At 39.1% G+C, this 27,375-nt stretch overlaps 1 protein-coding gene across 4 annotated transcripts; it reads left to right on the top strand.

Annotated features, from left to right (window-relative positions):
- The first annotated feature begins 1,020 nt into the window (after nt 1-1,020).
- LOC113025874 (patatin-like phospholipase domain-containing protein 7) lies at nt 1,021-20,796 on the top strand. 4 transcript variants are annotated; one of them, XM_026174086.1, is made up of 36 exons: nt 1,021-1,172; nt 1,588-1,639; nt 1,758-1,832; nt 2,069-2,156; nt 2,310-2,392; nt 2,819-2,919; nt 3,024-3,164; nt 3,249-3,408; nt 4,673-4,753; nt 5,290-5,418; nt 5,575-5,655; nt 5,784-5,910; nt 6,005-6,070; nt 6,177-6,253; nt 6,383-6,538; nt 6,697-6,774; nt 7,250-7,455; nt 7,576-7,707; nt 7,897-8,020; nt 9,227-9,340; nt 9,638-9,704; nt 10,083-10,232; nt 10,596-10,659; nt 10,913-11,081; nt 11,894-12,076; nt 12,275-12,393; nt 12,542-12,698; nt 14,844-14,960; nt 15,038-15,107; nt 15,306-15,422; nt 15,579-15,727; nt 15,848-16,000; nt 16,420-16,539; nt 19,400-19,484; nt 19,948-20,060; nt 20,572-20,796. In XM_026174086.1, exons 1-36 carry the CDS (start codon nt 1,162-1,164, stop codon nt 20,575-20,577), a joined length of 3,921 nt encoding a protein of 1,306 aa, XP_026029871.1. In that variant the 5' UTR covers nt 1,021-1,161; the 3' UTR covers nt 20,578-20,796. The 4 variants fall into 4 exon arrangements, with proteins under 4 accessions (XP_026029871.1, XP_026029870.1, XP_026029872.1 ...); XM_026174085.1 differs by having other exon boundaries at nt 19,945-20,060; XM_026174087.1 differs by lacking the exons at nt 1,021-1,172; nt 1,588-1,639 and having other exon boundaries at nt 1,766-1,832; nt 2,140-2,203; nt 19,945-20,060.
- The last annotated feature ends 6,579 nt before the right edge of the window (nt 20,797-27,375 follow it).

Raw genomic sequence — 27,375 nt, 5'->3', positions numbered from 1 at the left:
GATGGGTGGAGATTTTCCTTCAGGGTTTTCTGTTAGAGAGAGGAATTAATGGCAAGTCATGCAGTCATGCAGGTCTTGAAGCAGCAAAGTAGCCCCAGACCATCACACTACCACCATGTTTGAATGTTGGTATGATGTTCCTTTTATCAAATGCTGTGTTTGTTTTATGTGGGATTTAACAGGCCCCAAGTCTTCCACAAAGATTGACTTTTGTCTTGTCAGTCCACAGAGTACTTTCCCCAAACTTTCAGGGATGTTTTATTGACAAATTTTAGATGAGCCTCTGTGTTCCTTTTGGTTAGCATTGGTTTTTGCCATTGGATTTTTCCCATGGATGCCATTTTTGCCCACTCTCTCTTTTTTAAATTGTTGAATAATAATGAACTCTCACTTTACTTGAGGCAAGTGAGGCCTACAGTTCTTTAGAACGTGTTCTGGGTCCTTCTGTGACCTTCTGAATGATTCGTCAATGTGCTCTTGGAGGTTTTTTGGTATGGTTGCATAAACCCTACTGTTCCAGGTTTTCTCTATTTGTGGATAATGGTTCACCATGGTTCACCTGCCATTTCTAAGTCTTTGAGCTTAGAGAAATGGCGTCGTAACCCTTTCCAAACGGACAGATATCAATGACATTGTTTCTCATCTTTTCTTAAGTTTCTTTAGCTCGTGATATGTTGTATTTTGAGATCTTTTAGGCTAGTTCACAAAGAGGTTCTAGGTTAAATCAGGACTGGGTGTGGCTAGTTAAAGCTCATTCAGCTTTCATATTTTGTATTTACACATGTTATCATTGTCCAATATTAAAATGTATTTGATCATGTGAAGTAAGTGTGACAAATATAAATATTAAACGTCTGAAATAGGCAAAGGTAACTCGAAAATGCTATAGAAATATTAAGCACTACAAGAGACTGGTCGAGAAATAAACAAACTCCACTTCCTCTCGGATGTTTGTAGCCTTCAAAGATGCTTTGTTAAAAACAGGAAGACGAGGATGTGCCTAGTCCGTTTCTGATTGGATAAATGATCTGAGCGCTACCAAGGTAACAGCGGATAAGGGCGGAGCTAAGCAACTGACAGCATAAAACTTTGTTAGCTTCTCGCTAACTTTATTCTAGCTTCTGTTTAGCTATGTTATTAGCTTGAAAACGGCACCCCAGGATGCTCGAAAAGTAAGCCTCGTGGTTTTTTTACACCCTGTCAACTTCACAGAGTTTGACTATCTTAGTTCTTCAAGATAACTTGTGAAGCAGCTACTCTCAGTCAGCTGGACAGCTGCTAGCGAATGTTATTTTAGCTAACGTTAGCTACTCCATTCAGACGTATTCAGTAAATCGTCTAAAGCTTGACGTCTATCGAAAGTTACTTTGTTGCTGGCTAATTATAACACCTATTCGTGTTCTGGTAATTTTATTAAGATGAATTAAGAAGGCGACACGACGCTACATGGCGAGAGTGGCTGCTAACATACAAATCCGTGTTCCCCTTCTTAATTGTTGCCTTTTCCTCAGCAACTTTTGGTTCCCCTCGATGGCATGTGATTTTTGGGCTGCAGACTCAGCGTTAATAGAGATTTTTGTCTTATAGGTTAGAGTGTCATGGAAAGGATGATGGAGACCTGTGCAAAATGGCCAGTTCAGTAAGCGCATAATTCCATTTAAAATTATTCCTAACTTGGTTTGAAAGGAGAAAAGTGAGTTAGTTGGGAGCTACCAGTGTTGAACATGTATTACTTGAATCTGTTGTGTTATATTTAGGTGGTAACGATGAGCAGAACTGATTTCCGTGCACGGCTGCCACAGTTTTTGGAGGAGAGGATGCAGACCAGCATGGTATGAAATGGAAATTGAGTGCCTGTGTTTTGTACAAGAAATGAGGGCCCTGGATACAGTGTTATCAAATCGGGCGGTTTTCCACTCAATAGAGCTCGTTTTGCTTAGAGTTATATGGGTAATTTAATTGTGATGCAAAGTTGGACTAAAAACAATTTTACAAACGTGCTGTACTCTATGTAACTGTGCTGTCATGTGATCATATTATTGCCTCATCAGTCTTGTTTGTCTTCTAGCTTACAGGTGTATTGATTGGCGCTATGGTTGCAGTTGTGCTGATTGGAATTGTGGTGCTCTTCCTTTACAGGAGATTCAAACATGCCCGTGAGTCATCTGACCTCTTGCTGAACTTCATATTTATTCTATGATAGGTAGATAGCGATATAGATATATATCTATATATATATATTTTTTTAGTCTTGCTGCAGAATGACATTTGTTGTTTATCTGAATTATATTTTTTGATTTTCCGACAAGGTAATCAACAACCGGGTGTACCTCACTATCGATTCAGGAAACGAGATAAAGTGCTTTTCTATGGAAGGAAGATCATGCGAAAGGTTGTCTTTTTCTTTTTTTTCCCTTCTCAGTTCTGTTGATGGCTCATACACACTCTCTTGGTATAGTCTACTAGTATAGTCTAGTAGATTGTTATCTGCTCTATAAAAACTAGTTAATTTTGCTTTTAATGCTTTTATGCCAACAGTTGATGTCCAGAAATACTTGATGTTAACATCTAGTTGTAGTTTCCTATTAATTTCATAGGCAACACTACTAAGACTATAGTTTCACCCTAATACACAATGACTGAAAATGCCTTCAGTAGTTTGGCTTGATGATAAATGACAAACAGCCTCTCTATGTTTAATACAGCAGTTTAAAAAAAAAAAAATCAGTTTTAATATTTCTTAAGTAGAAGTACAACTTTGGATAAAATTCTTTTTCTGCGCGCAATAAACAAAATATATTTGAATATTGTTTTGTAGGTTAAGACACTCTCCTCGCTTCCTTCTCCATCCCATCCCTCGCCATCAAAGCAACCACAGCGCATACGAAAAAGAACCAAAGTTCTAAACATAGCCCGCAAGTATGACGAAAGAACACATTTTTAAATACTATGTACTCAAGGCTTTTTGTGAAATTAGTGTTTTATTTTTAAAGTACATGTTTGTTTGTTTTTCCTCCTGACAGAATTCTGAGGATCCGGAGAGACCCTCCCACCCTGCAGCCCAAGGAACCCCCTCCCTCCCTGCTGGAAGCTGATCTAACAGAGTTTGAAGTGCAGAGCTCGAATCTGCCTTCTGAGGTCCTGTATATGCTGAAAAATGTCAGGTAGGCAAGTCAATTTTGTCTGTGTGTGGGTTTTCTTTTTTTTTTCTTTTTTTTTTTAAATTGCTTTTGTTCTTCAACTTGTAGGGTCTTGGGCCATTTTGAGAAGCCTCTGTTTCTGGAGCTGTGTCGACATATGGTGTTTATTGAGCTACAGGAGGGTGAAAGCCTGTTCAAACCAGGAGATGATGATGACAGCATCTACGTGGTCCAGGATGGAAGACTTGAGTTGTGCATACAAGAGAATGTATGTGAATGATTTGTTGTCTTCCATTTGACTCTCTCTTTAGGCTAATTTTGAAACTTAATTACCTTTGAAATTCTATTGCCTCTTTCTTTTTATGCAAGTAATATTGTGTTTTGTTTTTTTTGTTTTTTTTAATTCTTACTGACCTGTAGGGCAGGGCAATATGGCCTGTATATGGCATGTTTTAAATAAACATTTAAAAGTGCAAATTCCTTGCTGACAGTTTAACCAAAAGGCATTTCCAGTACAAATTGGCTGACATATCCTCAGCATAACCATGTATAATATCCACAAAACTAAAAAAGGTTTTATATATATATACACACACACACACACACACAATGCGGTAATATTATGTTGAAGCACAGTACGTATTACTCCGCGAGGCTCCCGACTACGGTAGACATAATGCTCCGACAATCCATCAAGTGGTGCGGCTTCGTAGCTTAGCAAAGTCGAACTAAAGCACTTTTGACAGCTTTTTGAGTGCGGTGTACCACCTAAAATCGGTTTGGTAATAACGATGGCCTGCTTGCATGCTCTACCAAAAAATGTGCTTTGGTGTGTATCTGACAGATGAAAGCCCAAACCAGTTCCACATCATTGAGGTTGTACCAGTTTTACAAAACAATTCTGGTTCATCTGTTTCATTCAACAATCTGCTTTTGCCGTTCTCATTTTCCGTCGCTGCCATGTGCGTATGAAAACAAAGGCACTGCACATGCGTGTTTACCCATATTCCAACCCGATATTTCATTTTCTTATCATTGCCTAACATTATACTGGTATTACCGTGAATAGTATGATATGGCCCAACCCTACTGACCTGTGACATTACATCAATTTATATAGAAAATGGTAAATTCAAAAGTTGTATTGCAATTTTAACAACTGTGCCCACTGGTCATTATTAAAGTTCATTTTAAAAAGTGTGATGCAAGGTTGGCTCCAAACTGTACCTAATTTAATTTACATTCATTTTCAGCGCCTTTTCTGTTTTCCAGTTTTACGTCTAATGATAAAGCATGAACACCAGAGGACCGTAGAATAAATAGTAACTACTTTATTTTTGCCATCACAACAAGTCAGTGGCATCCCAATATGTTGTTGGCTTGCTTAAATTTTAATCATGTCCACTTAGCTGAAGTCCTACTTTCATCCAACTAGATGTCTGCAGATTTGTTTAGACAGTGTGAAATATTTTTACCTTATTAATATTATTTTGTTGGCATCATGTCCTGTATTCTTCTTTTTTGTATTGCAGGATGGCACAGAATCAGTGGTGAAGGATGTCCTCCCCGGAGACAGCGTCCACAGCCTGCTCAGTATTCTGGACACTATCACTGTGAGCTCCTGTTTTTTCTCTCTAGGTTATGTCCTCATTTGCCTTCTGAAGTGTCTGTGTCAGTGTGATTTGTTTATTCATTACCTTCATGCCCCTGAAACAAAATTAATGTACTTTGTATTTGCTGTAATTTGTTTATTTAAAGCTGCATCTTTTCAACTTTGTTTTTCTCTTCTTAAAATACATCATTGTCATCCTTTTCACACACTCAGATTGATGTTGTTTGGAACTGATTGTGCAGTAATGAACTCAAACCACGTATGTAATGTATAGAAAAATCAGTTATTACAATAGAATAACTTTTTCATATCTTGTTACTTTGTTGCCATTGCATAGAAACCGTTTAAACACTATCACACTTGTGTTATAGAGCTTTGAAGTGTTGACAGTTATTTAGGCCACATTAAAATGCTGCAAGCACAGGTACACGTACAGGTCACGTAATAAACCTTGGGGAAAGTATCCTTAACCCAATTTATTACTTAGCTGTGAAAGATGTGGATGAGATTTCTGATTCTTATCTTCGATTTTGCCAGGGTTATCCAGCTCCATATAAAACTGTGTCGGCACGAGCTGCAACTCGCTCCACCATCTTACGCTTACCTGCTTCAGCCTTTGAGTCAGTGTTTAAGAAGTACCCTGAGACACTTGTACGCGTCATTCAGGTAACAGATTGCATTATGTAGTGTTTGTTTTTTCTCCAATTAAACATCTAATTTGGAGCTACAACATGCAACAATTAGCAGAATATACTACATATCATGTTGTAGCTAGGGTTTTTCTTTCTTTCTTTTTTTTTTTTCTTTTTTTTTCTTCTTCAGATAATTATGGTGCGCCTCCAAAGAGTCACCTTTTTGGCTTTGCATAACTATCTGGGCCTAACAACTGAGCTCTTCAATCTGGTAGGAGCAGAATTTGTTATAGGACACCTATAGTATTTATGTGCATACACATGGTCACGATGACTGTGTCACACAAGTTATGATGCAATTATTATTATTATTTATTTACTTTTTTCCTTGACTGACAGGAGAGTCAAGCAGTGCCCTTGACCAATATAAACAATGTGATGGCAGAAGCAAATACTGGAAAGACTCGACGTCTCCACTTCCAGGACGAATTACCTGCCGGAACCACTGAAAACACTGCAGAGACGGGTCAAGCACACACACAAACATGCACTACATGCCGTTCAATTTCAGCTTTGTCTTGTACTGAAACTGATCCAGTGCTGGCACTTGACTTTTGCAGATGGTGTAAAGGACAGCCATTCAACCAGGAAGCTGCGATCCACCTCTATGCCCACTGAATGCACAGGTGGGTCACTGCCTTGGACATAAGCGATCATCAAATGCCACATGGCTGTATTAATTTCCTGCACAGATTTACTCGTTATCCTAATCCTTTGTTTTCTGAGTTACAGGTAATGACCTGAGCATGGCCTGCGAACGAGCTCGAGTTACCATTGAGGAGGCTCCGTCAAGTCCTATCACTCACAAAGTAAGGTCTGCTTTTTACATTGAAGCGTGGTGACAGGTCTTGTGTGTAAATGTAACACAATAGCACAGTATCTGCTGCATCTTACCTACTTCCTCCATAGTAGTTTCTCTCCTGTGCCTGTCTTTGTAGTCTAGTCTGAAGAAGAGTGTGACAATGCAACACACACCATCTGAAGTATTTCACTATACAGACAGTGGAGGGCACGCTGATGCTACCTATCTTGGTAAAAGCAGTGCAATCCTCCAAGCTGCTAAGAAAGACCTGCTGGGACTCATCCAGCTGCAGGTGAGGGGTTAATTGGAGAAAATTCAGCTGGTGTCAGTGTTCTGATCCTTTCAATGCACCCTTTTAAATTTATTTTTGTGGCATGTTAAGTGGGAAAATGTTAAATCCACAGTCTTGTCATCATAAGTGGATATTTAGAGTGTCTTTTTCTATTGCAGGACCCTAGTCTGCTTGAAGGCAGAGTAACCGTCCACCATGTCAAAGCTGGCTCTGTGGTAGCTCGTCAGGGAGATCAGGTTGGAACAACAACTTAGAACCTAGCTACTTTTCATTCTGTTTAATATTTTACTTCATTTCAGCTCTTGATTAATTTATGCCTCCACTGGACAGTGTCCATGCATTGCAGAGGGTCGACTTGGGAAACTAGTGTGCGTGTAAAGTTGTGTCCATGTGAACTTGCTTGTGGGAAGAATTAGAATGCGGCCCCCTTATACTATCATATGGTTAAAGGCTATCCTGAGTCATACGCAAGAGGGGAAACAGGTTAAGTTTATAAAGTAAACAAACTAATCAGTCATTTAAAAATCTAAGGGATGACTGGGAATGACTTGCCTGTAATGCTTTCAACAGTAGAATTTGAATTTCAACACAGGTATTACTCATCTTAAAAATCATGAATTCAGTATTTCACCACCTGATTGTTAACAGCATTCAGAGTCGGACTGTTAAATCTGAGCATTTTCTCTCAATCGTTCCCTCTTGGTGTTTTAGGAGGTGAGCATCCACTTCGTGATTTCTGGCCTCCTCCATGTTTACCAGCGGATGATTGACCGTGAAGAAGAATTGCGCCTGTTTGTAACGCATCCCGGAGAGCTTGTTGGTCACCTTGCTGTTCTGACCGGAGAGCCCCTCATATTTACAGTTCGAGCTCAGCGAGATTGCAGCTTCCTCTCTATTTCCAAAACACATTTTTATGAGTGAGTGACCTGGACACACATCCTCACACTGTTGTGATGTTCAGCACTGTAGAGTTGGAGGGGAAAACAAAGATGGCTACTTCTACTTTGTCATTTTGTGGATTCTTCTTTATTCTTTAGGATAATGCGAGTGGAGCCCAAAGTGGTGCTGAATGTTGCTCATGCTGTGGTGAAGAGGATGTCATCTTTTGTCAGGCAAATAGACTTTGCTCTTGACTGGATGGCTGTCGAAGCTGGCAGGGCTGTTTACAGGTATTCCTCTGCTGACCTTGTGTCTCATGTGAGAAATCAACTCGTAACACTGCAGGCATTACTTGGTTCATGTGGGACAGGTTAATAAATACTAATCGAGGGAGGGGAAGCTGAATTTGGAAATGTGATTGAGTTGTTTGCAAATTTGCAGTAGACTGAAGTTATCCGTATTTTCTTTTCTTTTTGCAGGCAGGGAGAGAAATCAGACAGCACTTTCATAGTGCTGAGTGGTCGACTGCGCTCAGTAATCATGAAGGAGGATGGCAAGAAAGAGTTGATAGGGGAGTACGGACGTGGTGACCTGATTGGAGTGGTAAGCACCGTGACAGCCAGAGGGAAGACAGCTGGGGAAGAGTTGATGGAAGACTATTAATATCCATGTTGTATCAAACAACACTAGCTGTTTGTTTTCATATAAGAACCTGTTAAAAGGTTAGATATAAAAAAAAAAAAAGTTAACAATGTTAATATCACAAATGGAACTGCCTATTAGCTGTCAGTATACTGCATATGGCTGATGAGACTGGATTTCCTGTATGTTCTACTTTCAGTAAATACAGACTAAGACCAGTACATCTTGGGATATATTTAAACAAAGGGGGGAAAAAAGAACAAAAAATGTAGCCAAAAGGCAGCTGAAATAGAATATGCATTAAAAAAAAAAAATCCAGATAATTATATCTTTTTCATGCTCTTTGTCTCGGGCTCTTTTTGGGACAGCTAAAGTGCATTTAGACAAAAGCATGCACCAAATTCATTTGCCAGACTACCAGAGGAGTGTGGGTGTTGTTAACCTTCAATACTGGTCAAAAGATTTGGGTCGTAATAAATGGATTGTGTGAAATTACTGCACTTCATATTACAATCAAAGGGAAAATGGGGGGGGGGGGCAGCATGACTTTGGGATACATTTTTATACAAACATGATTTGATGACAATGATCAAATCTGATTCTAAGATATCTTCTAAATATTTTAATAGTTCTGCCAAGTTTTTCTCAAATTAAACTCTATATGGTATTTTCAGCCTGTGTAAAGCAAAGTCACTTGGTTTAACTCATCCACCTCTCTGTCAGCTGGTGTGACTGGTTCAATACTTCTAATAATACCTGGGTTAATGGATCCTATGGTTACTGTTACCTGGAGGAGAGACGCTGTCATTGGAGCTTCTGTGATAGTGATTGTGAGACAAATTTAGCATGGCTCAGATGTCAGTTTTAAATGAGGGGTAGAGGTTAATTTTAGCCTTTTAGCTTCGGATGTATTCTTATTTATTTGTTTATTTATTTTTAATCGAAGGAGACAATCAATGTCTGTTCAGAATATACAGTGCCTGCCCTAAATGAAATAATTGATACAGAAATGGCAAATTCCAGGTATAAATTCTGTACTATTATTTATAAAATTATAACAAAAATGTTGATATAATTATTTATTAAGATGTCCAATTAGTTATTTACTTGCATTCCTGGATAGGCTTTGTTTGGATTTTGTGTAATTAATGACTTGTCTGTGCGCAGGTAGAGACCTTGACCCGTCAGAACAGAGCGACCACAGTACACGCTGTACGAGACTCTGAGCTGGCCAAGCTACCAGAAGGTGCACTTTGCTCTATCAAGAGGAAATTTCCTCAGGTAGGCCTAATCTAATGTGTTAAATTCATCTCATTTGAAAACAATTCTGTTAAAGTAATCCTTTTTACTGGAGAGAACAAGTGCTATTGCCTCACCCGTCCCTTTCCTTTAAACAAAAAAAGACTTGAAGTAATCATGAAAATAATACAGATAATTAATACATTTAATCAAACTAATAAAAATTAACATGTTGCATTCACTGAAACTCATCACAATAAACATTTAAAATAAAATCAGGAAATGACTTTGTACTGCAGAATCTGAGTAACAGGGCTGATTATAAAATGTGCATCTCAGGTTGTCACCAGGCTGATCCACTTACTCGGACAGAAGATACTGCAGCAGGTCAATGGTCCTCTGACAGGTGTGTACATCTGTGTGCTATGCTGCCTATTTTGCAGGCTCTTTCCTGGCTCAGACATACTGGCAGTTTTTGTTGACGTACCATAAAGGGAGTGATTGTGTGGCACATCTGTTTGTTAATGGATAAACAAATATCTTGTGTTTAATTATAATAAACTGAAAATGTTTTGATACTGTTTGTAATTAATAAGGTTTGTAATTTTTCTTTGGCTCTTGCTAAAAACTTCTCAGAAAGTCCTTTATGTAGGGGCTGGGAAACAAACAAACTTTGGATTGAACATATGCATGGTCTACACATGTTTTAATTGGTTAGGTTCTCCCATCATTTCTGGTATTAAATCTGTTTTTCACCATTTGCAAATCTGTAACACATCTCCAGCTCGCAGTTTGGCCCTGCACACACCAGGAAGTAAGTGGGATGCAGGAAACCAAGCCTCCAACCTCTCCACTGTGGCAGTCCTGCCAGTATCAGAAGAGGTGCCTCTTACTGCCTTTACTCTAGAGCTGCAGCATGCACTCCTTGCAATAGGTAAGAATGGAAAGAGATATGGAAGCTCAAATTTGGCTTATAATCATTCACTGCTGTTTTCGACACAGAAAACGCTTCAGGTCATGGATGATTGTTTATTTTAAACATATGACCAGCCTACTGCTGCTCTTCACCCAGTCTGTTGTCATTTTCCAAAACTTCTTATTGAGGACATGGAGGCATGATTAGAGGGGCTGCCATGATGGAAATGCTCTCCCTTTAAGAATTCTGGATTCCTATTTGCATCCTAATTTGAACTGTAATTGAACCAAAATCAAATCACTTTCAGCTGTCTTTAACCTGGACGTAACACCTCCTTGAAGTAGACATTCATGGGTGTAATCTATCATCTCTCACATAAAGGTCCTACTCTTCTACTGACAAGTGGTATTATCAAACAGCGTCTTGGAGCTGCTGCACTTGACAGGTATGTTTTAGGCCATATTCAAACATTTTATGCAATTTTGCAGGTCCAATCTTCTCTTATTCAAACCTCATAAAATGAGTATTTTTCAGTGTCTTACTGCTTTCTGTTGGTTTTTATTTTCTTTGTGCTTTGTCTTTCACGCTCATTAAATTCTGCTAAAATTTGCTCTATTGGCACAAGAGGAAAATGCATGTCTTGGATGCTGCCAGCAAAGCAATGCTGCCTGTCATTAATGGACTCCTTTCCTCTTTAGTGTTCATGAGTACCGTCTGTCCAGCTGGCTGGGCCAACAAGAAGACATCCATCGCATAGTTCTTTACCAGACTGACTACACACTGACCCCGTGGACACAGAGGTGCATCCGTCAGGCTGACTGCATCATTATTGTGGGATTAGGCGAGCAGGACCCTACTGTAGGGGAGGTGAGGTGTTCACTGGTTCCCAGGAGAAGAGAGAGGTGTATTACTAGGAGCTGTTAGAGCTACACTTTCAAATCATGCAAAGACACTCCCAAATTACTGTGAAGCCACATTCACAAATTAATTTGTGAATGTGGCTTCTTGTCACCTCTGCCAGCAAATCAGAAAAATACCTGAAAGCGGCAGTGTGGTGAGATGCACCTGCAGGGTAAATAACTGAGTTAACAAAGATTCTGCAGTTCATTAAAAACAGTTTTGTATGAAATTGGCAAGTTTGATACTGGAAGCTTTCTGGTTTCTGTTTTGTTCAGAAATGACTTGGACAAATCTTTGACTTCATGCAGGTAAACAGTTCATGTGGAGAATAATCTCAAAAGCAATGAGCTGCCCCTTTTTTTTTTTTTTTTTTTTTTTTTTTTAAATAAATTGTGTAGTCTGCTTGTGTAATCTGTCCCTGTATAATTGTATCTCCATCTTTTATTTTATCTTTCAGGGCACACATGAAAGGTGGTGTATATGTTACAGACACGCTATACCTTAAAAAGATGCAGGGCCTGTTGGTCACACAAGAATGCCTGAACCAGAACATTATTTATTTAAAATACATATTTAGTGGAACTTTTTTTTTTCTGCTTATTTTTTCACTCCAGTTTTTAAAGATAACAGAACATTGTATTTTTTCAGATATGATTAAGAAAAGTAATTTTTTTTTTTTTTTTTTTTTTTCTCTTCTCTCTTCTCTCTTCTCTCCCCCAGGGACTCAATTCCTATAGTTCATAAAATGTTCTAAAATATCTGTGCTGCTTTCTCTGTAGTTGGAGCGTATGTTGGAAGGAAGTGCAGTGCGTGCGCAGAAGCAGCTTGTGCTGTTGCACAGAGAAGATGGTCCTGCACCCAAAGGAACCGTAGACTGGCTCAACATGCGAAGCTGGATTTCCAGACACCTCCATCTTGCCTGTCCCCGAAGGGTCTTCTCCAAACGAAGCCAGCCCAAACTGGTGAGAATGGAAGACATGGCCAGAATGTGCTGTGTGTCTAAAAGCCCCCCCCCCCCCCCCCCCCCCCCCCCCTTCAGATCCACCCTCAGCTTCGCATTTTGTAGTTTTCCTTATTTCCTGTCTTTCAACATCAGTACATTCATTCTTATCCCACTTGTTTCATCATCTTCTTTTAGCAGTACTTTGCTTTTTTTGCAGTTGGAGCTGTATCAGCGTGTGTTTGAGAAACCAGCAGATCGCCATTCTGACTTTTCCCGCCTGGCTCGTGTTCTTACAGGCAATGCTATTGCTCTTGTCCTGGGAGGAGGAGGGGCCAGGTAATGTTTGTCACATGCTTGTTTCTCATCATAATTTTAAAGACGACATTATACAACATCAGCTCCTAATGATGCTGGTTATTTATGTCAGTCTTTTCTTTGTAAAATTTTTCACTTTCCATGTTTGTTCCCCCACCCTTCTAACCAGGGGTTGTTCTCAAGTGGGTATAATGCGTGCACTATGCGAAGCTGGCATCCCCGTAGACCTAATTGGCGGAACATCAATTGGCTCCCTGATGGGCGCTCTATATGCAGAGGACCGTAGCCACAGTCGCTTGAGGATAAGAGCTAGAGAATGGGCTATGGTAAGCGTCAAAGTGGCAATTGCTGTAGTATTTCAGATCTAAATCTTTCTGAATGCACTGACATCTGCTTTGCTTTGTTTTCCATAAACTATTCAGACATTGTCCCATTCTTTCTTTAAAAGTCACTTCTGAGGCAGTTACCAGAACTCCAAGTTCAACCACAGTATAATTGTTTTGGGTTTTCGTTTTTTTTCTTTCCCCCTTCTAATGTTGCTTAAAAAATAAATAATAAAATGGAGGTGTGGTTTCCTGGAATGACATTGAGCAGAGAAGTCTTGAATTTGATCAGTGTCAAACTTTTAATGATAGCAATCTAGAGTATGTTTTAAACTTGCTTTAAACTGGGTTAGTTATACATGGATGTGAGACTTTCTTCCTGAAATGATTTAAGTCTAATCCAGTTTAGATCTCAGTTCTGCTTTTAATTTGATAAACCATGCTGAGCACATTAACCACCATTTCATATCACGTACAAGTCCTGTTCCTGCCATTGAGTAGCTCTCTGCCTTAGAATGACTTGGCCTACATCCACGCATCGTTTTCCCTCCGTTTTGGCCTCCCGTCCACACTGAGACGGCACCGAAAGTAAATGCAGCGTTTTCAAAACGCTCTCGAAAACTCATACATTTGAAGACTGTTCTTATGCGTCGCAGTGTGGACAGCGAAAATGGAGACTTTCAAAAACGATAATGCATGTTAGTCATGTGACCAATTAAACAAAGATAGCGGAGGGCATTATACAGCAATTGTTTTGTTTGCGCTTAATTTTGACAGCCCTATTAAAGATTAATATCAGTTTGTTTGCTTCAGATCGCTTTTCTTCAAATTCTTTAATTCTCACTTGCTTTTGCAACTTTGTACTTTTGTGTTACTCGCAGCAACAACTCCACCTCATTGTTAGTCCATTTAAAAAAAAAAAACAAACAAACAAAAAAACTGTGCTTTTCCTCGACATTTTGCCATGACGTTTCAAAGAGCCGGAAAGTAAATAAATGGCAGACAGAAATGAGGCAGGCTGAATCTTCTTGCGTCTCACGCATGCGCAGGACTGGAACGTAAGCGTTTTCGGCCGTTTCAATGTGGACGCAGAACTCTGTGAAAACGACTGAAAACGCTAATGTGGACGCGGAGCGTTTTCTGAATCTATTCGGGCTAGTGTGGACGTAGCCTTAGATGTAACACTTCAGCTGTATCCCTATTTAGTATGCATCGATCTGTGTTTGCAAGCTCCGCTCATTCTTATGTTCACTTACTGCATGTGGAAAAGACACAATAATGTAAAAAGTTATCACAGTGATCAACAAGGAAAGGGAGTACTCTGAAACTGTGCCATGTTAGGTAACCCTTTAACCCTAGATGGGGATGTCTAAACATAAGTCCCGGGGGCCAGAATCAGTCCACTATAATTTCATAAGTTTTCCTATTGGTAAAGACTACCCATCCATCAAAGTAATTAACTAACAGGTAAACAGTTAAATGACAGGAAAGTAAATTTTTCAACTATTGCCTGTGTCCTGGACTGCCTGTGTAATGAACTATCGTAACTTTTTCTTTAACTTAACACATTTATCATGTTTCACTGGTCCAACCTGCTAAGATCAAAGTGAATTTGACATCACTGTCCTGGGTTTTCTGCTCTAAAAGTTAGCCCCACCTCACAAGTTGACAGTGTTGATGTGTTATATCTTAAATCTTAGCTAGAACACATGAAAGTTAAACATGCAGGTAATGTTACAGATGAGCATTTTAGCTTACAAGCTGGAGTGAACAAATTGGCCAAGGGTGTGGGGTGTGGCGTCAAAATTAGTTTTGCAGTATTTTGAAGGCATTGAGGCAAAATGCCAGAAGTAGCTTTATAGTGTAATACTCGTGACACAGTATTGACAACTAGCAGGGCTTGTTACCGGTATTGATACCGGTATTTTGGATGCTATGATATGGCAAAACTGTATAGTCAATATTGTTCAAATGATTGAGAAATGTACACTTGTCAGACAAAATATGACAAAAAGTGTGTGTGTGTGTGTGTGTGGTAATTTTTTTAATTCTGCTTTGCACTTAAGCAAAAAGATCTTGAGTGGCTTAGAGGTGGGAAACATTTATTTGAACCTCGTTTTAATTTGACTCTTTTGGCTTTTCCTGTAGGAAATGACTTCAGTATTTAGGAAGGTCTTGGATTTGACATATCCAATCACATCCATGTTTTCTGGTGCTTCCTTCAACTCTGGCATAAACAACGTCTTCAAAAGCAAACAGATTGAGGTGAGCTAAATGACAGTAGGTGTGACCCAGCTGTTGGAATACTGATCTGAGGCCAGTGTAAATTCTGTGTCATGTAGGACCTTTGGATCCCATATTTCAATATCACAACTGACATCACTGCCTCTGCCATGAGAGTACACACTGATGGTAAATACAGTGTTCAGTTTATTTATTTTGAAAGAATCATTCTGGTCTTCATTGAGTTTTCTGAATTGTTTTTTTGTGGTCATAGATGAACTGACTCTTTTTAATAGTCTGATTAATTTTCGGTTGATTCATATTGGTTGCTTGCAGTTAGGCTTTATGCCTTTTAAGTAAGTTTAAGTTGCTTGTTTGTTATTTGAGGTTCTCTATGGCGGTATGTCCGTGCTAGCATGTCTCTATCGGGATATCTCCCTCCTCTGTGTGACCCGAAAGATGGACACCTGCTGATGGATGGAGGCTATATCAACAACCTGCCTGGTTTGTTACATTCAGTTTGTACCTTCCCTTATTAAGTATCAAAAGTAGCCGTACTTTGATGTAGTTGCTCAGCTGTTTGCTTATAGCAATATATTTTTAATTTTACCAGTACTGTATGCTGTTTGTCTTGATGTCTTCTTCCCCTGATTCTCCCAGCTGATGTTGCGCGCTCCATGGGGGCCAAAGTGGTAATAGCTATTGATGTGGGCAGCCGGGATGAAACAAATCTCACTAATTACGGCGACTCACTCTCAGGCTGGTGGCTGCTATGGAAACGCCTTAACCCCCTTGCTGAGAAAGTTAAGGTGATGGATTGATTAAGAGTAAAGACACACCATACTGTGCAGCAATGTTTTTAATTCTATCAATAAAAATAAGGATATTTTTGGAAATCATTTCAGTGATTTATAAGTTAATTTCCACAGGTGCTAAACATGGCAGAGATTCAGACTCGGCTGGCCTATGTGTGCTGTGTGAGACAGTTGGAGTCTGTGAAGAGCAGCGATTACTGCGAGTATATCAGACCTCCAATCGACAGATACCGTACACTAGAGTTTGGCAAGTTTGATGAAATTGCTGTAAGTTTCAGAAATTTGTTTTCACCTGAACTCTTTTACCCCTGATCATGAACAAGTATTGAAACTTTCAGATGTTGTAAGACAAAAGTTTTTCATTATCTGAAACACTAGACCAGGGGTAGGCAACTCCAGGCCTCGAGTGCCGGTGTCCTGCAGGTTTTAGTTCGTACCCTGGGTTAACACACCTGAATCAAATGATTAGTTCATTACCAGGCCTCTGGAGAACTTCAAGAAATGCTGAGGAGTCATTTAGCCCTTTAAATCAGCTGTGATGGGTCATGGACACATCAAAAACCTCCAGGACACCGGCACTCGAGGCCTGGAGTTGCCTACCCCTGCACTAGACCAACTTTTAAAAATAACTTTTTTGGCAAATAGAAAATGGTACTGATATGTGAATATGTTTGTGTGATTTTTAGGAGGTGGGGTACCAGCATGGCAAGACTGTGTTTGATGTGTGGCGTCGCAGTGGTGTGGTGGAAAAAATGCTGAAAGACAGACATCAAGAAGAGTTCCACAACACGCAAAGCAGAAGCAATGTAAGGATGTTGGCAGTGAACAACACATGGACATACACTATCCAATCCAATTTTATTTATAAAGCAGTTTAAAATACCCAGCACAGGAACAAAGTGCTGTACAGAAAATAAGTTAAAACAATAGAATAACAAAAAACAGCAAAATAAATAAATAAAACACATAAAACATAAAATTAAGACAGCCCTATGTTAAAACTGCATCGAATCACCTAAAAACAACTAAAATAAAAAACCAACATCTCACGTGGTGTCAAAGGCCAGGGTAAAGAGGTGGGTTTTCAAGAGTGACTTAAAAACAGATAAAGAACTGGCCTGTCTAATCTCTAAAGGAAGCTCGTTCCACAGTTTGGGAGCTGCTACAGCAAAAGCACGATCTCCTCTAAGTTTACGCCCAGTCCTGGGTATCTTCAGGAGCAGCTGATCAGCTGACCTGAGAGAGCGGGTGGGTGTATAAGGCTGTAGCAGCTCGGAGAGATAAGATGGAGCTAGGCCATGGAGAGCTTTAAAAGTAAATAAAAGAATTTTAAAATTAATCCTAAAAGAAATGGGCAGCCAGTGAAGTGAAGCTAAAACGGGGGAAATGTGCTCAAACTTTCGAGTGCCTGTTAAAAGACGAGCTGCGGCATTTTGCACCCTCTGTAGATGACTAATATATAATGCACTGACCCCAATATAAAGTGCATTACGGTAATCCAGCCGAGTGCTAACAAAGGCGTGGATCACTGTCTCAAAGTGCTGCCGTGAAAGAATTGGCTTTATTTTTGCCAGCTGCCTGAGGTGAAAGAAGCTAGATTTTACTACTGCCTTAATTTGATTATCAAACTTCAGATTACAGTCCACTTTGACCCCCAGGTTTGTGACAGTTGGCTTAACATACTGTGCCAGGGAATCTACATACACATTGGGGGTCTCAGTGGAGCTACCAAAAACCATCACCTCTGTCTTTTTATCATTGAATTTTAAAAAGTTAACAGACATCCAAGCCTTAATGTCACCGAGACACTGAAGTAATGGCTGTGTAAGGTATCTGCCTTTTTTCTTTAGAGGGACATAGATCTGACAGTCATCAGCATAAAAGTGGAAAGGAATGCCGTGCTTTCTCAGTACAGAACCAAGAGGAAGCAGATATAAAGAGAAGAGGAGGGGGCCTAGAACTGAGCCCTGTGGGACACCACACAAGAGGGGAGCGGAGGACGACACATAGTCACCAAGGCTGACACAAAAAGTTCGCCCCGTCAAGTAGGACCTGAACCACTTCAGTGCTGTGCCCCTAATGCCCACCCAGTGCTCCAAACGAGAGAATAAAATGGCATGATCCACGGTATCAAACGCAGCTGTCAAATCTAAAAGCACAAGAACAACACAGTCCCCAGCATCAGTCGCTAAAAATATGTCATTAAAAACTTTTTAAAAGGACTAGAACATGAAAGAGTTCAATAAAAATCAACAGCAGAGTATAGACTTTTCTTTGATGTAAAACCACAAAAATATGGTGATGCAATACAATATAGTATATTAAACTTAATCAAGTTGTTTTAAAATGATTTGCTTTAGGGTTGTAATGACATTGAAAACTTTTGTTCTCTAGCTTTTAGCAGCCAGATTTTGAGATGCAAATTAAAAATGAAATACTAGTAAGTAGCCATATTCAAATCTCACTCCTCTGAATCCAATGTAAATGCAACAAATGGACTTGTAAGCAGTCCTATTACAAATCCCTTTATAAGAATACAGCTGTTAACAAAATGTGTCAGGAAATGATGAGAGGGTATAAAAGCTATTTCCTACAAAAGGGAAGCTCGAGGAGGAGAACACTTCTCTGCTGTAGTTTATGGTCTTGAGTAATCTTACGAGTCTGACTAATTATCTTCAAAATCCATGTTCCTTGCATCCAGAGTTTAATAAATAAATGGTATCTTAAAGTGAGCTTAACACCCCACTTGCAGTCCTTTCACATTGAATTGACCAGTTGGTTGGTTAATTATTTTGGGATCATTTTCTCACATTTTATTGGTTGTGCTATATGACTTGCTGTTAACAGTGCACCACTTTAGACCTTAAGCTCTTTTTTTTTTTTTTCTGATAAAGTAATAACAAAACTATGAATTTGCTTTTAATGTACACAAAAATAGATTTTTGTGCACCAGATTTGTTCCAAGCAATGTCACAGAAAGACAAAGCTCCTAACCAAAAGATGACGAGAATGATGAAGAAGTTATTTACTCCCAGTTTGAACAACAACACAAGGATGAAGGGTAAAACAGCAGGACTCACACTGGCAACCTCCCCCTCCCTGATAACAGGCAACAGAACAATTGCTGAAAACAGGATGGAGCCACTTTTATGATTGCAGATCTGAGGCCGTAATGTTTAAGACTAAATGGCTTCTGTTCTCATTCTTTTAAACAATAGGCGTCCCACACAGTTAATGAATGCATTTCTATTTTCAGATGCTACTGGAGAGTACAACAACCAGGGGATGCAATGCTTCTCCTTCTGTGATACATTTGATACTATTTATTTGTATGGATGCACAAAATGCAGATCAAGACTTAAAAACATAACCAAGGTTTTGGGACTAGCCGAGCTTTTAAAAAAGGCAAAACCAGATGTGCTTCACTGAAAAGCTGAAATTGCACAAAAGTCTGCAGCAGATTTTTTTTTTTTCATGCAGTTAGTTTCCATTATACTTTGCTGTGTGTTGGAAATTTCCAACACACAGCAATCTAGAGGAGGACAACTCCATTATAGTGTTTCTTGGCACACAGTTTGGAAGCGTATTCAAAGACAAAATTCCATAATGCCTCCTCAGTAGTCCCTGTAACTGACTGTGGCTCTTTTTTTCTTTTTTTTTTAAAAGGTGGTGACATGTCCCAATGCTTCCTTCACTGACCTGGCAGAAATTGTGTCCCGCATTGAGCCCGTCAAACCTCCTCTTGTGGATGGTAAAACTACTGACACACACTCCAACACTGCAGCTTTCAGCCACACTCAAAGTACTTTTTAAGTACGCTCATGTCTCCATGTTTGTGTTTGTCATTCTTGACCTAATGAAAAACAAATCAACCCCACAAACAAAAGGTCATATTTTATTAGGTCAGAATTCTAACAAGTCAGGAGACTGACTTGTTAGCCTCAGTGTAAAACCTGCTGACGGAAAAGGAACGTGTTTTTATTGTGCAATTTAGTAACTAAGCATTTACAAACTTGTTCTTATTCCTGTTCTCTCTATTTATAATGAATTTGTCATCCATCACTCATCAAAGTCCACCCTGTATGACATTTCTAATGTTCTGACTTATGCACCTGCACACCCACGTGTATTTGTCACCATTCTACACTCCAAATATTCCAGTTTATTCACCCACAGTGTGCTTCCTGTCCCCCACTCTTTCCTTGCATCAGAAGAATCCGACTACCACACTGACTATGAAGAGGATGCACTGGAGAGTGCTCTCTCTGACATGGAGACGTATAGTCGCTATGGAGAGCACACCGAAGGGGAGGAGACGGCTGACACGGTGCGAACTTGTGGTAGTAAGATTAGAAACTGTGGGCTCTCTCTTTAAAGAGAAGAAGAGCAAGCAACCACAGTGAGGAATTTGTTTTTTACTCATGTCTAAAACAGGCTTTTCAGGTTCCATTATAATTAATTGTATTGTTTTGCAACACAAATTTCCATTATTGCAAAGGTTTGTCTGGCTTACAATGACAACACACTTGATCAGTCCTCTCGGTAAAAGGATTTTCATAAATCACTTCTTGGGAAATCAGACCATCCTGCTGGCTACTATTCAAAGTCAGATTGAGGTTCATACTGGAGTCTGGCCAGTTCATGCTTTAAAAGTGATTAATATCATTAAAATTTTGAAATTAATTGGAAGCCATTGCAGGGGCACCTAGTTCAACTAAATTGATATCATTTAGAAGTTGGGGCTTGAGAACATTGTATACCTGCAACAATACAATTCAGGTTGTGTTTTGTATTTATTTATTTTATGGCTGTCTGACAATTTAAACATTCATTTTTAGATTTAACAAAGAAAAATGGGGATGACTATGCACGCCTCAACCTGATTCTCAGGATGTAGAACTGGATGGGAGATTGACATGCTCCATTACCCCGCCCATCAGCTGCCACCATCAGTTTCCGGATATCCCTAACAGTTCACTGGAAGCGATGTCAAACCAGCAAGTAAATTCCAAGTAGTCTATTTTTGTGAATGGTGGAGTAATAAAAGTTGCTTAAACAGGTTAGCACAATGGAAGCATTCTGTCTTTGCTACATTTTACCCTCCAGTGTGAAAGACCAGACTCTACCTGCAAAACTTGTCATTTTGTCGTGTGTGTGTGTGTGTGTGTGTGTGTGTGTGTGTGTGTCTTTCATTTCTGCCAACGCCTCTCGTTATCGATACAGGGAAAAAAATGAGCTAGCAACATAGGGTTGACAAGCAATTTCTCAAACACTGCAGAATAAGCGAAGCACAAACTTCTAACCTCTTTAGTCACCCTTCATGCAGTCATTTCCACTACACTGTTTAACATACCTGCATTGTTTGACTTGTGTTTTTTTTTTTTTTTTTTTTTTTTTTTTTTTTTTTTTTTTGTTTTTTTTTTTTTTTAAACAAGCTGAATTATATCAAAAGGTATTTTAAGTAGCAGTTATCTGGACTGTTAGACAGTGAAATGCCAACATGTCCAGCCTTTGAGTTTGAAACTTTGTTCTGGCCATGTTGGATTGGAGCTTAAAATATTTTCAGTGGTTGCAATCCACTTCAAAAAACTAGTTTTCCCCCTTTTCTGGTGAGAGCCCCCCCCCCCCCCCCCCCCCCAAAAAAAAAAATAAATAAATCTGCTTTGAGTCTGATGGAGACTGATGAAATCTGTAGCTCAACTTGTCTCTACATAGTTTATCCACTGAAATATGTGCTTGACCAAGTGTAGGTTGTTTTTGTTTTGCTTGTTTGTGTTTTTGTTTTGTTCTTAGAGCTAGGGTAAATTATTTTTTTTAATTAAAAACAAGTTATCTGTGCATACAGATTTTTTCAATGTAGTCAAAATATATATTTAAAGAATATATACATATTTTATATATGTGCCAATTATGTTGGCCTTCTCTATTAAGAGTTGTTCAGTCATTCCAAAAATGCAATTCAATGCACAATCGGTTAAGTACATAGCTTTGATTAACATGCGTACTTGTATGACACAATTAAATTAATACACTGCTAATTTAATCTACATAGTAACAAAAAGATGACTCAGAGGAAGGATCTTCGCCAAGACTAATACTCCAATAAAACATTTTTCAAAAACCACCATGCTCAAATTCATGTTATTTAATAGTAAAGGAGTACTGTATTTTTCAGACCATAAGGCGCACTGGATTATAAGGCACACTGTCGATGAATGGGTCTGTTTTCATACATAAGGCATACCGACTTCACTTGCAGCTGCTCTATTCCCATGTTGTTGCAGACTAACCTCGTATTGTGGATGGATTATCTCAGTTGTTCTCCTGACTGAAGTTTGGTCCATTTACAGCATCCTGCCATGCGATTTCATTTGTCGCTAACCATCGGGAACCCTCACGTTAACCTTACATGTTACTCGAGTGGGGAAAAAAGTTAGCGTTCATCCTCCAGCTTCACTGTGTTTATGTTATGCTAACATAGCTGTGTCGCTAGCAATCATGTAGCAAATCATTATACCAAGTAGGCCGATTCAGTAACCCTACAAACGTCACTGCTTTTTAGTTTTCTGTCTTCATTTATGTTGGAAGTGATGGCAGAGCTGTACGTTTTAGTTTTTTCAGAAATCTCTCAGTCAGAACATGGTAGCCTACATCATGTTTAGGTGGAAACTAGCGAGCTAACTTCTAACTCAGTTAAATTTAATAAATTCTGTTTTCATGGATGCCTGGATGCTAAAATTAATCGTTATACCTGGTAAAGTAGCAACGCTGATAATTTTTTTATTTTTTTTTTTTTAAAGATGAAAGAATTTAGACAGTTTTGAACTCTCAATGATGCCGCAGTGTTCGTTTGATTTTGGGACCTGAAGCGAACAGAGTTTTGGCTCCTGACTACGGTAGCCGTAATACTACCATCAAGCGGTGTGGCTTCATAGCTTACTAAAGTCGTACTAAAACATTTTTGGAAAGATTTTTGAGCGCCGTGTTCCACATAAAATTGGTTCGAGGTCAGTAAGCACAACCAGAATTCATACATACGGCGCATCGGATTATAAGGCGCACTGTCGGTTTTTGAGAAAATTAAAGGATTTTAGGTGCGCCTTATAGTGCGGAAAATACGGCTATGTAAAAGATGAAATGACAAAAAGATGGTGTTCTTTACATGGAATCCTAAAGTTTGATTTGAAGTCCTGTGTTAAGTCTGTGCTGTAGCTGCACCATAGCCTTAACATGCAGCTTTACAAAAATATAACTTCATGTACACATCATATGCTGTACAAAGTATATTTATTAGCACAATAAATATAATACAGCTGTGAAACAACATGTGATAGACTGCCAGTGTAGACAGCTCAGCTTAGTTTAACAAATGACTAACAGGTGACTAAGCTAATTTTCAATTGGCTGTTTTAAAGGGGAAGCTCCACCGCTCAATCCTGATGTCCAACAAAATGTAATAAATTCTTCCTTTGCTCGTTTTCTACTTCTCAAAGTCTCAGAAAAATCTGACTTCATGTTTTTTCTTTTTGTGTAATCCTGCTAATATAAGAAACTACAACAAAAGCGTTATGTCTGTGGTGGAGGTAACTAGTGCTGACGATTATATCCTGTATTTATTCATGTATTACTTGAAACTAAATTTCCTTTTTTGTGGCTAACACTCAACAATCCAAAGATTCTTACATTAACTTTTTTTTTTTTTTTTTTTTTTTTTTTTTTTTTTTTGCTAAATTTTATTTTTATTAAGACATTATACGAGGTGAATGATTATCAAATTGCTGTTGTTGAACTTCTAATTGTTTCGGGAGCATTTTCAGTATTACCAGAACTCGACCAAGGCTGTTTTCTCTTCTTGCTTTTGTTTGCAGCAGATACAAACATAGATTGTGTGATGGTTTAAAGTTGGGGTGAAAACAAGCCCTTTCAGTGATACCTTTTCTGAACGTAAAAGACTTTCTACACTACCACAAACCCATCTTAAGAATCTCTTTACTTAAAATTGACCCATTGTTTATTAGCTGCACCCTACATCAATATAACAATATCTAACGGCGGCCCCCTTGGGCGTAAATCTAATCAGAACTTTACCAATGCAGCTTTGCTTTCTTCGTCTTTCATTTCCTTATAAACTCTGATGCTACACTGCCTGCAGCCTTACATTATGTGTACACGGTGAGAGAAACCTTGTGATAAACACTATGGGCTCTCATATGATGTTTGGTTAAATGTGGTCTGTACAACAGCTCGAGACAAGAAAACGTTTGCTGTTTACCAATGAGGTGATGGAGTTCACTCTGATATTCTTTGTACCTAACCCTCTGCACAGGGAATCAATCTTGTTTGGCAGAGTGAACGTCTCATGGATGAAGTGCTGATGTAATGTGTGGAACTGTGCCATGAATTTAATGCAACCTTCGATGACCCACGTTGGGGGGGGGTGGGAATGACCACTTGTGCCCTTATTTGACACCCATTCCCATACTAATGATGTAGACTGAAGAAGCCTACTGTTAAGCCTGTAATGTACAATTACTGCCCAAATGTGTGTTCTGATAAGCTGTTTTACTAATTAAACACTGTGTATTATGTGTGTTTGTGTTTTTTTTTTTTTTTTTTTTTTTTTTGTTTGGTTTTCCTTCTCTCCAATTGTCTCTATTACAGTTTATTGTAAAAGAAATTGAATTTTTTTTGGGCTGCAGAGAAAGTAACTAAAAATGAAACCATCAAGGGCTTTGTTACTAAAAGGGCATATCTTATGAATAATGTTTTAAGGCACTTGGTTCTTGGTGAAAAGGATTTCTCCATGCCTTCCAGGTGAGGCAAAATATTAGGAACACCACAAATGTGTTTCAGAAATGGCTATAATATCCTATAAGTAACCAGAACATTAATAACTGTTATAATTAATATGAGAGATCATACTTTCAATTATTTAACAGTCTAAGCATTGTCTCTCAATTTCCCCTTGGCATGAATAGGATTATTTTAATCACCACTCACCTGCTGATGGAGAGCAGGACGAATCATCCTTGAAACTAATCAAACAAGATTACACTTTTCCAGTTTTGGTAAACCCTTGTGAGTTGTAGCCTCAGTGACCTGTTCTTATGTAACAAAAGTTACACTGGGGGAGATCAATGTGTTGTGCCTTCAGAGATGCTCTTGCACATACCTCGTTTGTAATGAGTGGTTATTTTCAGTCTTGCTTTCCTATCAGCTGGAATCAGTCTGGCCATTCTCCTCTGACATTGGCAATGCATTCTTGTGGAGAGAACTAACACTTGATGGGTCTGTCTAGCACAAAACTCGCTGGAACAATCAGAGACAATTCTACTACAACGGCAAAAAGCATTAGACACCAGGCAGAACTCTTTGTGTGATCTTGTGCATGAGGGAGAGAACTGTGACGAGCGCTGCTCCTGACGCTCGAACCCCACAGAGATACTCCAGCAGTTAAAGAGATGGTTAGCACACAAAACTTACAAGTAGACGTAGCTGTATCAGTGGATAAGTTAAGCACCCAAGAGTGATAGTGGTGTCTGGTATTTCAGATTATTGTAATGCAGATGAAAGGGGCTATGTGCTGAGTTCAGAAGTGAGTGTAAACTCTGTATCACTACACAAAGCTCACAACTAGTTTTGAGAGCTCTGGCTGCTCTGCATCAGCTGTTGATTCAGATAATACTGATACTGACCTTTTAAATAACAAGTTTATGACACTTGGCTTCTACATTTTCAGCCTCTTTAGGTGCATAACTGCACTCTATATAATATACCATATAAAGCATATATAATGGTGCCAGCGCATTTCTCAGGACGCAAGGTCCAATAAGAACTATGATAGTGGATGGTGGGGATTACCATCATTTTGGCTTGGCTATAGGTTTGGTGTCATGGCTATCTTTATTCTTGACTGCTTAATTAAATAACACTGCAGTTTAATATAGATGGACTCCCCCTTTTCAAAAGCGGTAGACTTCAGCATTGTCTTAGAAAGCCAAAAAGTTTTGATCAGTTTTAAGGCCCATTTATTCACATTTTGAAGAATGACACTTATTTGCAATGGCTGACACTCAAAGTATGTTCATTTGTGTGTGATGCACCTGCAAGAGCTTTCATTAAAAACATAAAGGCTCATAATGGTTATTCTGGTTGTGATAAATGTGTTCAAGGTGGTGAGTGGAAGGATGAAAAGTTAATGCAAAGTTAAGAACCGATGCTAATTGTCACTTAATGACTGATGAAGACCACCACTTGAATCAAACATTGTCTCCTTTGGGTGGTATAGTGAAAAGGGTTACAATGTTTCCCTTGGATTATATGCATCTATGTTGTCTTGGAGTCACAAGAAAACTTATATACTTGTGGATAAAGGGCAAAGTACTTGCAACTAGCCGTCCAATCTGACCGTAAGGTAACTTTTAGTAAAATTGAAAGGACTGGGACCTTACACGCCAGTTGAGTTGAAGAAAGCTGCAGAAATTGATGCATACATTGTACAACACATACAACATATATTTTATGTTGGATGTAGGGTCTGTGGTAGGCATTACATTTACATACAATGTACACCAGCTAACATACCTGGGAGAAGAATATAGACTCCCTGGGCCTTAAGGTAATATCTCAACATTTCCTTATGAAAATGACTTGAATTGGTCAGATTAAACATCTCTTGTGAAAGACTCATTTGCCTTTATAGTAAATTGTGAAAAGGCTTTCAGAAAAAACTGATGCAAACACATCACAACTGAAAAAAGTACATAGGATAATGCATCTGCATCATAATGGCCCACTTGTGACTCAAATAGACCATTCAGAACAGGAGGGGATAACTGTGTACGAGTTGTAGATGTCGTTGCTATCGTTTGCAATATTGTGAAAGTAGTTAATGACATGTTTGTAATCTTCCAAGTGTTTTGTTACAAGGAGTCTTACTTCCAGTGTCCCCTCACCCAGAATTAGTTGCCACTGAGTGTGGCAGTTGAACAGCAGTCTTGGTGTAACAAAGCTCAGCTAAGCTTAAATTGTCCCTTGTTCCTGGATAAACGGGGAGAAGCTTTCATGGCCTCCATATCCTCCTCTAGAAACGTTTAAGCAATAAGAAGTGAACTCTGTGATACATCAGACTTGCAGTCTGAAGACGAAAGCCAGACCAGTCTAAAAAGAACACCACAGAAAAGAGTGTTTGGATTACCAGCGGACGTTAAAACAATGCAGACAAAAACGTAAAAAATAAAGAGTAATTATCAGGTCATCAAAGACTGGAACGACCAGAGTGGGTCCAACCGAAAAGTCTGGAAATGGTACGTATTTCACTGGGAGCGACTTAACTTTGAACAAGCAAGGACATTTCTAATAACTCATTAGCTGTGTCCAAATTCAGAGGCTGCATCTTCCTGAAGCCGCATTAGTAGGCGATTACGTCACAGCGATGCAACGAAGGCAGCCCAAATTTGAAGACTCCTCTAAATGCGGCCGACAAATGCGTCCTCCTTTTCCCCAGATTTGAAGGATGGGTCGGGTGTATCCTTTGTGGCTCAACCTATCCCAGAATTCATAGCGCGGCCCAGCCAATTTCAGTTTCCATTGTTGGAAACTGGAATTGGCTGCTCGACCGATTACAAAAAAATTAAAAAACT

Source organism: Astatotilapia calliptera, chromosome 7 (genome assembly GCF_900246225.1).
Source record: "Astatotilapia calliptera chromosome 7, fAstCal1.2, whole genome shotgun sequence".
NCBI classification, from domain to species: domain Eukaryota; kingdom Metazoa; phylum Chordata; class Actinopteri; order Cichliformes; family Cichlidae; genus Astatotilapia; species Astatotilapia calliptera.
Note: the sequence above shows the minus strand (reverse complement) of the source record. Positions and strands in the feature narration are given on the sequence as shown.

What these genes read in the sequence shown, in the direction of transcription:
- LOC113025874 (XM_026174085.1), top strand. An exon ending in GCAAGTTTGATGAAATTGCT is followed by an intron (nt 16,001 to 16,419) that starts GTAAGTTTCAGA and finishes TGTGATTTTTAG; the next exon opens with GAGGTGGGGTACCAGCATGG. An exon ending in CAAACCTCCTCTTGTGGATG is followed by an intron (nt 19,485 to 19,944) that starts GTAAAACTACTG and finishes TCCTTGCATCAG; the next exon opens with AAGAATCCGACTACCACACT.